General features: G+C 33.7%; 1 protein-coding gene across 1 annotated transcript in view; it reads right to left on the bottom strand.

The window, feature by feature from the left end:
• The window catches only part of LOC123531756 (uncharacterized), a 32,409-nt gene that overhangs the window by 1,056 nt on the left and 18,448 nt on the right, over window positions 1–12,905 (bottom strand). The window contains exons 11-24 of the mRNA XM_053517182.1: window positions 12,206–12,314; window positions 11,246–11,469; window positions 10,393–10,510; window positions 9,808–9,993; window positions 9,498–9,534; window positions 8,763–9,035; window positions 8,111–8,161; window positions 7,471–7,637; window positions 6,814–6,991; window positions 5,803–5,922; window positions 4,432–4,586; window positions 3,522–3,644; window positions 2,947–3,061; window positions 1,300–1,393 (exon numbers count right to left, since the gene is read on the bottom strand). Coding sequence (XP_053373157.1) covers window positions 1,300–1,393; window positions 2,947–3,061; window positions 3,522–3,644; window positions 4,432–4,586; window positions 5,803–5,922; window positions 6,814–6,991; window positions 7,471–7,637; window positions 8,111–8,161; window positions 8,763–9,035; window positions 9,498–9,534; window positions 9,808–9,993; window positions 10,393–10,510; window positions 11,246–11,469; window positions 12,206–12,314 — 1,950 coding nt within the window. The remainder of the gene's footprint in view (window positions 1–1,299; window positions 1,394–2,946; window positions 3,062–3,521; window positions 3,645–4,431; window positions 4,587–5,802; window positions 5,923–6,813; window positions 6,992–7,470; window positions 7,638–8,110; window positions 8,162–8,762; window positions 9,036–9,497; window positions 9,535–9,807; window positions 9,994–10,392; window positions 10,511–11,245; window positions 11,470–12,205; window positions 12,315–12,905) is intronic.

The raw sequence follows: 12,905 nt of genomic DNA on the forward strand, positions 1-12,905 counted from the left end.
GGAGCAAAATTTAAAGAACTTGACTGTTGAAGCCCAAAGGACAGGAACAAAAAAAGAAGAAATTCCAAAAAAAATGATTTTCAAAGTCCACCAAAAAATTCTTACCTGGTAAAGTTATGTCAAAATACATCTAAAAATTGGATGTACCATCCATGTTGTACCACAGAAAGTTGGTCTCGGTTATTCCCTACTGCCAATAATTAAAAAGTTTCAAAATAAGCTATTTATAGTAACACAAAAGGGAAGTAATTCAAAAAAATTTTATTGTAAGAGAACAAAAAGGGATCTGACAAATAAAAACAAGAGCACTGCAATGCATAGCAATGTACACAAAGCAAAGTCATATATGACCTTTGACCCCTAAGTGTGATCTTGACCTTAAAGCGAGTCATCCAAAACATGCGCTCTGCATGTCGCCTCAGTGTGGTGAACATTTGTGCCAAGTTACTTTGAAATCCTTCAAGCATTTCAAGAGTTACAGAGCGGTTACAGGAAAGCCATATATGACCTTTCACTCCTAAGTGTGACCTTGACCTTGAAGCTAGTCATCCGAAACAAGCGCTCTGCACGTCGTCCCGGTGTGGTGAACATTTGTGCCAAAATTCTTTGAAATCCTTAAATCCTTTAAGCAGTTCAAGAGTTACAGAGCTGACACGAAACCCACTCATATGACATTTGACCCCTAAGTGTGACCTTGACCTTGAAATGAGACATCCAAAACATGCACTCTGCACGTCGTCTCGGTGTGGTGAACATTTGTGTCAAGTTTCTTTGAAATCCTTCAAGGGGTTCAAGAGTTACAGAGCGGACACGAAATTGCTAACGGACGAGTATAAAAAGTGCATAGTTTGCAGGAGGTTCTAGGTCAGTAGCCATCTAAGCCTACCATAAATTCTTAGCGGAGTTATCTCCATTTTCTTCCGAATATGTTACCCAGGGTCATTTTTTTCAGCTCAAATAACTCTTTTTCAGAAAATGGTATTTTAATATTTTTTTTTCAGTTTACGTACTATGATGCAGTAAATTATACGTATATCTAAAATAGATAGTTCCTAGTTGAAGTTTGTAGTTTTAGTTACACAGCCTAATATATGAAGCTGAAATGGTCGCGGCGATATAGACCCACAACTCTACGAAATACGATATCGCCAAAAGAAAGAAGCATCTCCAAAAAGGTAGAATAGAGATACGTAAATATAATCTTCGTCAAATGGGTCATATGACATACAAAATCCATTGTAAGTAGTGTTTTGAAAAAGACTTTGCTTTGCAACATTAACTGAACTACATGTAACTAACTTGTCATCGCATTGTTCAGGTTTGTGAAGCCTGTAGCCTCCCTTCAACTTAGCTGGAATGTCACGGCCTTTAGTGTTTCCATAGGGACTTTCTCCTGAAACAATACAAGTTATAATACAATATACAATATCTGGTGATTAACAAGCTAAAAAGTCATTACTTTGCATGCTGTTAATTTGGAATATAAAAAACGCATGCTGTACCAAGCTGCAAATAAATAATAATAACCATTCTTTAGCCGTTGCTAGTGGGCGTGAGGGGGTTGCACATACCATCACCATTAAGGAACAGACTCACTCAAACCGAGTTTGTTATTGTTTTGCTTAGTTGCATTCTATGTTTCAAAATGACGTTTTTATAGCTTATATCATCTCCTAAACATAAGAAAAGAATATGAAATAAACAATTTTGAAAAATTGTCGCATTTTTAGTCATTTCGCCAGCATATAGTTTTGATCAGCATAAGCAGTAAAAGAATAAAATAGAAAGAGATATAAATTATATCATATAGAAAGATCTTATATATAGTGGACCAATCCATGATATAGAAAAACAACTGTTGTATTACAAGCGCTGTTTGTAAAACAATTATTCCCAACCAGATTTGTAATTTTCTGTATTAACGCTTAGCCTTACGTTTTGAGAAAAAAATCAAACAACACCAATGGACAGCATGTAAAACATGTACATGTATATACCTCTTGGAAACAAGTGTCAGTACAATTATATAATCATTGAATTCCGGAAATGGACTGCCTAAAGAGGCCCCACTTCCGGAAAGTTAAACGCCTTTAAAAACTCACCATTTTCAAAGAACTGATACATATGTTCGTTTTAATGTATTTGCAACAGCGTACGAGTGTTGAAATTTCACATAACTAACACAGTTTTCAGCAATTGTTTATTTTCATTTCCTTACAAATGACATTCATTTTCAAAGGGGGATAATTTTTTCAGAATATCTTTAGTATCCGTCGTACAGGACAGTATAGCAGAGCATGTAATGGTTAGGTAAAATATTGGTAAAGATGTTGTTCGTTTATCAAATTTTTCTTTGTTTTGATGATATACTTCTAAACCTTAAGTACGTTGTGAATTTGACCTTTGACCATATATATCTTATATCAGTATGGTCACTTACTGACTAAAGCAAGTCCAAGCCGTTCACAAGTTATTAAACGGAAACTTCTTTCAATCTCAAGATTGTCTTGATGTTTGACGTACTGGCCTCAAAATCAACGTAGGTCGTCTATTGACCACAGACAAATTATCAAATACAGTTATTTTGTCACCGCCTAAGCATTTTCCAGTTTTTTTTAGTTGAAACACTTTCAGTTTCAAGAATATCCTGACCTTGATATTTTATCAAGTGACCCTTAAAACGGTAGGATTCATCTACCGACCATTGACGATAATTCTAGGAAGTTGTGTGGTCATAAACACGATTGTTGTCTAGGTTTTAATCGAGAGTCGTTCTGACTTTTAAGATCGTTTTCACCTTAAACTTTAAGGTAATGACCCCAAAATTGGTCATAAACTGATCACAGACAACCTTCCGATGAAGTTTAACCCGTGCAGACGCAAGAGTTTTAAGGTTTTCGGTGTTATAGAGGCGACAGAGTGGGTACAGTAATTATAAAGTTCTACCTAAAGAAAATATTTCCCATACAACTACACCGTAAGACCAGACGTCGCTCTTTTCTGTTGCACCCGTCGTGGACTTCAGGCATTCCGGGGCCATCCATTTGATCGGAATACGTTCCTACAATCGTAAAAAACACTAGTTTCTTTCGTTACAATTCTTTCGCGCATATCAGATATTTATACGATTTCAACATATGATATTAAAGTAATTTGCAAAGTAGTAAGTACATATATAGGATTAATACTGCAGTCAGTGGCAAATGGAAATAAGTTAAACAAATCTTTTAAAACTTTTTAAACGGACAGGTAATGGAAAATGTCTTTTGTTAGTTCTGGATTTTCGCTGTGTATTACTATGTCGAATTATCATCAAGGAACTACTTTTATAATGTCGAATGATCCTGAAATCATTTTCATACTGCTGATAACAGAGTCCAGAAACTATTTCTTCACTGTCAAATTATCAACCTGAAACTATCTTACGAATTATTATCTAAAAACTATTATAGTGACTTTATATATTGTTTATATGATGCCAACTGTCTGATTTTTTTTTGCCTAAAAGTTAACGTTATTACCCTTTTATTTGCTTGCCCGTCGGCATCCTTATTTTCATCAGGCTGCGGTCCAAATCCCGCGATTTTCACTTCAAGAGATGTATGCACTAGTATATTCCGTGCAGCCAGTCGTCTATGTACAATCTGAAATAATATGATTCCAGTTTTTGACCAATTTTGTATGAAATTTGGTACAGGAATTTTACAAATATATCAGATAACACGAAAAGCTCAAAAGCTTTACTAGCCTATGTGAATAATAAATACCAAAATAACAGCCATTTTATGATGAAGCAGATACTTAAAATTAAAGATTAAAACCTTCCATTTCATAAGTGCTAAGTATTTAAAATGCTGTAGCAAAATATTTTTAATTATAATAGTTTTGATTTATATTACAGTAAGGATCAGTATGCTTGAGAAATTTGGTCTTGGCATGGTCTGTGTGATGAAATATGTCGTATAGTAGATACACTTGTCCTTTTAAAAATGTTTCAAAAGAGAAAATATTAAGCAGCGAAGAGCCAAAAAATTCTGAGTTTGGAATTGAAACTTGCATATCTGTACATATACAGGTCTTCAAGTGTTAAAATATATCTTATCTGAATTCACTTTGAAAGTAAAAAAATATCTTAAGAGACTTCACTTTGGAATACACTTCCAAAAATGTTTTTTCTTGAGTGGGTGCGGGGAAAGGGGACTTTATCTTAGATAAATGCTTGTTATCCATTTGTGAATATTCAGTCTATTCACATGCACATTTAACATGAACTTACCTTACGTTTTGTATCATTGGACAGAAACAATACATGTATAAACACTAGCAAAAATAAATAATAAATACCTGTGAATGTAGTAACAAAAAAGGCAAATTTATTTCGGGAACAAATTCGTTCAATTTGCAAAAAATTATTTCAGGGTACAAACTTACCCTCCTTTGTGCAAGGTGTTCCATGCCACGCGCTACACCCAGTCCAAACCTCTGAAGTCTTTCTTGAGTTTCGATGGTCAGGTTGGTTTTCAACGTTTGCAAATAGTCGCTTAATTTTCCGTTTGAACAGTATTCATAGATGATAAATGGACCAACTTGAAGGCAGATATAAAGATATTTTAGGACAAGTATATAGTCTTGATGACATTGATATTTTATGAAGCTATCTATTGCAAATACAGTTTCAAAATAAGTTGTACGGATTTATATGGCTTGCATATAAACTATTATCTACATGTACAAGAAGAGCACAGAAAATTCATCCAGGCTTCAAGGACGATTTTACAGATTAATGAAACCTCAATGAAACAAGAGGTCGGGTCAGTAAAATCCAGAAAAAAACTTGTAGGGCAGTTTGTCGCTGTTTTGATACCGACTTCAAACCACTGTTAAATATATTTTTAAAGAACAACTTAGTATATTTCTAATGTCCACGATTCCAGAATATCACTATCGTATATTTTGCTGTTATATAGATTATTGGCAATATTTTTTATATCACAAATAATATAGGTATGAAGTAGTTTCACATGTGTCAAAAATAAGCTGCTAACGGTTATTCAGAAATTTGAAAGATGAGTAATGCAATGACATCATTTAATGACTTCTTCATATCTTCAAAAAGTCGTTTACCAGATTCTGATGCAATTTTGATAATGTTATTAGCACATATTTTTCTAAATGTTGTGAATGTTTATACATGTTTATACATGTTTATTCCATGTTTTAACAATGTTTATTCCAGAAGATCATCTTATACATTTTATTATTTATAAATTTGTACTGTTTGTAATTTGAAAGATATGTTTAAAATATCGAGACGTGGCTAGACGTTTCGTTAAGTGTATGGAGGTGAAACACATATTCACAAATCAGAAAATTATAACTCAATGTAATCTTGCTGCAGAGAAATAAACCCTTATCAAAGCCATTGTAAAAAAGACACTGGCCTCCTGAACGTTCGACAGCAATAAAAGAAAAAATATTTTTTATTAGATATCTGAAAATTAATGCAATATTTCTTACGGACGCTTTGTAACTTAATTACTGACAGACTATATGTCTTTTTGTATCACCTTTACGGAACTGTCAAACATAATTCCATAATGGGTTAGATACAAAAGTGCTAATAAAACCATTCTTATCATTAAACCAACTCTTTTTTAAAAGATGATATACATGTTAGAAAAGATTTTCTCTCGAAAATAACGACCTGTGTTAATGTCAATATAATATATACAGAAAATGTATAATTATGAATTATAAGAAAACTTTCACCAACATATATAAATATTTTTCATAAGAACTTACTCTCAGAATCAGAAACAACAGCACCGACGAAATGTAAGATGTTCTCATGCTTTCCCACCTCAATGGCATTAAAGTTAATCTTCGCTTTCATCAGGAATTCTTCATGCTCTGTATACCCCTCTAGTTATGAAAAATATATGTAGAATTCATGTATAGTTATAATAAAGTAATATATACTTTTTATATCCGAAAGAACGCATATTTTCTCCACCACCAAAACCTGAGAAAGTCGTCATATGACCTAAATTATGTCGGCGTGACTCTAAATCCAGCACCAAAACTCTCAACAACAACAACAGCAAAAAGATGTAATCATTAAAGGGAAGGGACATACGTTAATTGGGCTAGACTTTAGAATCTGTCCGTAGCTATTCTCGTTATTTGGGCATTCTTTTATTTATCGATATGGTAGCATGGATATATTTTCCTCGCCAGGTTTAGAAAATGCGGGGGGTGTGGGGGGCAGCAGCCCCCCAATTATGAAATATACAAACTAAAAAAGCCTTACCTTTATTTAAACCATACAGGTACTGGATATTGCAAATTATGCAGATTTTACCTACGGACAGATTCTAAAAGTGCTCCGTTAATTGTTTATTCTGACTTTTCGTTTAAATCTAATAAGAAAAAATGTCTCCTAAACTGAATTAATTTTGAATTACCAGTAAATCCTTTAAAGAAATGCTATAATTGCTACAATATTTTGTAAATAAATTCGTCAATAACTTAAATGTCTAAGAGACTGAATGAGCCAATGAAATTGGTTTATAAATGCATATTTCTTCTCTTTAATCCAATGTATAAAGGGTGATATTTAATAGGTAGTCGGATCAAGTAATTTAATAAATCTTATTCACAAAAGGGCAATCTATGTAAATGATTTGGCAACAGTGATACAGTGGTCAAGTGTCCTGTTGCTGTCTCATGTCGATGCGTATAAGATTCATACTTCTTGTAAATTTACATGACCCCACTGGATGAGAAGGGTATTTCAATACAATTATTACATACGTTTCAATGCTTTCGCTATAACGTTTTCCTTTGAGGTCCTAAGAGTTGCGAGAAATATGTCGGCAAAATGGCCCGATGTGAGCAAAGACTCTAGAACAATATTGTCACGATTTAGTTGCCATGCCTGTATATCATTGAAGTTCATCTCCCCATACATGTACAGTGACTCAGCATTACTCTGCAGAATAAATATCATAACATATTAAATAGAGGTATATCCTATTATACATGACAGCAATAGCTGTAGCTTATTCAGAATGCACGTGAATAAACATTTACATGTTTTCTTATGCTCTACTGTGCTCATAGATGTAAATGAGAAAGTTTACTTGTATAAAAGTGGAAGTGTCTTTACAAAAGGCTACGACAAAAGACAACATTTAAAAAAAAACTTACAGTAAACTTATAGTGCTGTAACTATTATGTTTTCTTGTAACTTCAGAAAACATGAATTTGAAGCTATCTGTTATAATATTTAGTTTTAGAAGATAGAATAATACAATCAAGATTATATTGAATAGCAAAACCACAAAACTGTCGGAGCTACTATAGCAACATATTCCTTCTCTTCAATACAAATACCGCGTTTATTGCTCAAGAAGCATTTATATACGATAGTCAAAATATAATTACAAAGTGCATTCACTAAAATCTTACATATCCCCTTCCGTATTGATTGCTTCTTGCTCTTGTACGTATGCCAGCAATTGACTTCCGGTATTTCACAGACAAAGCATTGAATCCACGCCGCACAGGCTGCATATGTCCTCGTCGCAATAGCACCACAACTATTGCAATGAGCAGTCCGATAATCAGTAATACGCCTGAAACAAGCTGAACCATTGACTGCAAGGTCTAAAGGCACAGTGGAAACTAAGGACATACCAGTATGCTAAAAGTCCTGCTTAAAAGTTATAACAGGATTCAAAGTAATTAACTCTTCAACACTGTTAGGCACCTATATAGAACCCTTAACTTCAGCACACAAGATTATAAAATTTTGATAAGAAATATTTAAATCAACGCGAGTCTTGAACCAAAGGGGTGAAGGACAAACTATGTTGGCAACATTGCCAGTATACGTCCATGAGACTTACTAGAGTCACTGTTCGGTATTCAAATCAGTAGCTCGGTTACGCAACCAACACAACTCATATAAAACTGTATTAGGTTTTACAGTTTTCAATCGATGAAAATATATGATGAAGGTTACGATTTGGCGCTGATATGACCAGATTTAACCTCTTTATGTTGATATAACTATCCCATGCAAGATTAAATAGAATAAATTTCTTACTGACAATGATTCCGGCTATAATACCACCAGAAAGGTAATTCTCCTGTGGTGCTGAAATATAAGTTTGAGCTCTATGTTTTTCGTGATATACACTCAATTATAACACACTTCCATTACTTAGTACATTTTACCCGTCAACATAAAATGAAACATTTGATAAACTCGTATGAACATGCACGCATTGTTACTAATTATACTATAAGGCCTAATGAAAACTAAATTTGAAAGATATAATTAAGTAAATAGATACTGATAAATAAGAATCTTATATTTTGGACATTGCTAATCCGCAGTTTGTATTTAGAAAATAATATATCCCAAACAGTGATTTGTCGTTGAATAAAATAGTTGTTTGGAGTTTAAATGCGAAGGAAGCAGAAATATGAATTGAGTTTTGAATAATAACACACAATTTTCAGCCTTCTTTGTTTAATAGAAACAAAAAAACAAAACAAATCGGGTCGTGTTAGAATAAACGTTTTACAAGGGCAGCCTACCGCTAAAGTCAAATATATACAAGAAACCCTAAATAGCTATAAACACGCCTGCTGCAAATGTTATAACGTATAAAATTGGTTGCTTTCTTACTGAGTGAAGATCGTGTCTGAAATGCATTTTAGTATAAAACGTTGCTCCACATATTACTTATTACCTGTCCTAAAAGAGTAAGGCAAGGCGGCCAACTCTGTCCCTTGGTATCCAAGTTTCAATGATATACTGTATTCTTTATCTGGGTCAAGTCCAACTAAATCTACTGAAGTTTCCTCATTGTAAACATTAATTACTCGAAGTGTTCCATCAGGATTTATCAAAATAATTTCGATATCAGCGCGGCCGTAACATGACGCCTTTTCAGGCAAATCCCAGACCAGACGAACACCAGTAGCCAGATTCCTCTCTATTCGAATGTTTGTAGGGCCAGAATCTGTAAAAATTGTTCATCACATGTTTCACGTTATGAGAGTAAAATAAACAAATAACGTAACTTTGGTATAACACTTGCGTAAAAACACTTTGACCAACGTCGTTTAATCTTTTAGAGATACTGACGAAAATAACATTGTCTAAAAATGGGTAAAGAAAGAAGACATTTTGATACGTTAGCAGGAATACATATAATAGAATACTACATTAAAATTTTGTGTCTTTCCGGATAAAATATATTATTCTCGTTGAATAAAATTCATAAGATGCTCAACAGAGCCTCGCATTTTATAAAACTCGTTTAATTAATTCAATAAAAACAAATTTGAAGAGACACTCATTTCTTCAATATATGCAATGGATTATAATGATTAACTATATTAAACAACGATAGTTATCCAAATGTGTTTTCAAGGACGTGTGACCAAATACGTTTTATGAATGACTCAAGCAAAACACTTACATTCTTCCAAACCTCTTAACTCAGTAAGACGCGATATCTGAAAACAAATACAATTTATTTTTTTTGATAACAGTCGTTAGTAAATGAGATTAAGATAAGATGTAAAACTGTCTTGAATTACCGTAAATCTAATTACAAGAATACCTTAATAAATTATAATAATCAAGTCGGCATATAGAGTTGATAACATATTAAAGACGATGTATTTAATGCCATTTGCAAATATTGTTATATACCAGTAGGCTGCAGAAAATCTAATTGACATTTCTTGGTTAGAAGAAATTAAAATATTGAAAATATTGGTTATTACATTGACAGAAAATTCTCTAGAAAGCAAAGCCTGGTTGTAGACCGTAGCTGTAATCATTGCAGATTCATTCAAGTCATTTTTCGGCACGAGAAACCAACAGTTATCGATGTCAATTGTTTGTTCTATCAGGAAACAGGTGTCCAAAACGCAGTGACAAGTTGGATCTTTTCCACAAGCATCAGTTGCCTGGAATAACAGTAGGAAAACTTGATAATCTCAAAATATTAGACTAGGAGGTTAGACATGACAAACAAAATGTTGACATTGCATGAGTTATCCCTTTGATAAAGTTTCACTGGAAGGAGAGGAGTGGAGGTGTGTCTTCCTATCTACACACTCAAAAGTGTGAAATATTCAAATGCTTATGCAACTGTTAGTAACTTCTAAAACATGAAATCAAAATGTGTTTATTGTTCATTCAATATATGATTGTGTTTCTTCATCGTTTCATCATTTGTTATCAACATATATATAGCATTGTGTATTTCTATAAACAGATACGACCGTTTTATTGAAAATACCGCTATATAAATGATGGTTAGTTGCAACACACCTTCTAGTCATATTTTGTTTAAAAATGCTTACGTTATTTCTGTTAGCTGTGACAATTCCATGTTTGTTAGGTTTTGTACTGTTTCCTACAGTCAGTTTGTATCCCAGCTTGTGAACACCACTTCCGTCATCTGATGCCGTAAATGTTATTCTGAACATACCAAAACAACCAAAAATACAGCATATAAGCCGTGCCATGAGAAAACCAACATAGTGGCTTTGCGACCAGCATGAATCCAGACCAGCCTGTGCTTCCGCGCAGTCTGGTCAGGAAACATGCTGTTCGCTAACGGTTTCTCTACCTGCAGTAGGCTTTTAAAGAGAACAGCATGGATCCCGACCAGACTGCTATGATGACCTTATATAGCTCACTTCAAAAAGATGTAATTTAAATATAAACATTTCTGCTACACTCCTTTGGAACTGACCTGCAGATCCTATAGGGCCATATAAGAAACATTAGACCTGCTTCTAGCAGCCTGCATGTCTCTTTTCAGACAAATGAAGATACTTTTAGCAATTTTAGCAGAATGGCACTTGAGGAAGGATGCCGAAGGAAAACGGACTGACGAACAGTGAGTAATCACATTAGATCACATTAAGCCCAATGTTTTCTGGCATAATGAAAACTGTACATTTATTTTCCTATACAAAATCAAATCATTAAAGTTGTAGCATTTCCTAAAACAAAAACAGAAATCCTTTTACTATAGCAAACTAAACCGTAATGTGAAGTTATCAAAAATGGTCAACTGTTAATAGTAAAAGAAGCACTCTTGTCTAAAAATGGTATACATTAAAAGATACCGAAATACTGAAATTATGAGCGACATTTCAAATTATAAATCGAGGTTATATAATAACATAAAACACAATGCAATATAACCTAGATGTATATGTGTACGATCCGTTTATAATATTCTTCTGTAACTTTGTATCAGCAAGTCTAGGTGGCGTGTTGTCAATGTGAACTTCAGTATAGTCTGCTAGGGTATTGTTCATAACATCTGTTGCTCGTACCCAAAGTCGAACATGGCTTCCATCGGCAAGATCTTCCATTATTTCATATTGCTCAATCAAGGGATGTGACACCCATCCGGTAACAGGAACCTTTGCGATAAATTCAGTGATCATTTTAAACCAACACCGCGTTCATAGCATCACTTCATACTAGTAACTGACTTCAGAACTATGACATCAAGTCAAACGATCGATATCTGGATAAATCATTGTATTAGAGAGTTTGTCAAAGCGTTTTCATTATAATTGATGAAATTAGTCATATCGTAGATAATTATCGCTATTGTCTTTTCAGAGATTTACAGCTTCACAATACTGCATATTAAATGAAGTGTATGAAAGAGAAAAAAAATGAATCTTTGTTTAAGTAAAATGATTCTGTACTTCGATCCTACACAGCTGCGTTAACATATCAATATACACTCATAATGTTTCGAAATAAGTTTTACTAACTATAACCATGTTCTCAGGGCAAAAACTTCACAACCAAACAAAGTATATGATTTATATGAATTATCTCAACATAGGTGATACAATACAAAGGTGTTGTTATTACCCGTGAGACACAATTTTCACACTTCTTAATCCATCAAAAGACACCATTTACGCCCTACCCCCTAATTGAGACCAGACAAAACTTTTTAATGAGTTAATGCAGCTGTTCACGTTTGTTAAATGATATACACATTACTTGTGACTTGAAGATGAAAAAATCAGCGAACACTAAACTTTACCCGGTCACAATGAACATTCCAGGATCATAATAGTCTATCGGTAATGACTACGGATGGTTATATCCAATTATACTCATATTTGTAATACCCACCTCTCTATCATCAGTCAGAACTCTCTTTGTTTCAAATTTCACGATACCATGGACGTTTGGTATAGCACTCATAGTTCTCTTTCCTTCATGGTCATCTAAAGTCACGAACCTGTAATGCATGTATTTAAAATAGGTTAAATACAGCTAAGGGGTATCTTCTAGAAACATTGATACACCTAGTGTCATTTTTCTCGACGGTAATTATGAAGCTAGGTGTTTTCTACAGGAGAACAGCCGTTTATTGACAGTTTTGTATCTCGCATTTTCATCTTTGCATATATTTTTTTCAAATTTTCTCCAGGCTGAGACGTATCAATGTCAATATTTTGTCTCCTTTATTTCCAATCAAATTTTAGCTATATCTGACAAAAAATTCAGAAAACTTTTAAGATTCATGTTGACGTTGCTGCTGAACGACGACAGTGTTCTTCTTCATATTGTAAGGTCAAGCTACGTGTTATCTCATCCTTATATGAGGTTGTTTTAATCAGTTTCAAGTCCGTTCTATCTACTGATTTATACTTAGGTTTAAAACAATGCATATGTATCCATGGTACGAACTATTTTTCATTTTTCTTTAAAAGTCCTGACTGGCTTGATTTTTACCCATTCAATCCAGAGTGTTATTTTAATGCCCGACCCTATTCTTTAAAAACTCTTTCAGCTCACTATGGACATGAGGTTTCTAAATAATGACTAA

This window comes from Mercenaria mercenaria, chromosome 11 (genome assembly GCF_021730395.1).
Source record: "Mercenaria mercenaria strain notata chromosome 11, MADL_Memer_1, whole genome shotgun sequence".
Classification (NCBI taxonomy): domain Eukaryota; kingdom Metazoa; phylum Mollusca; class Bivalvia; order Venerida; family Veneridae; genus Mercenaria; species Mercenaria mercenaria.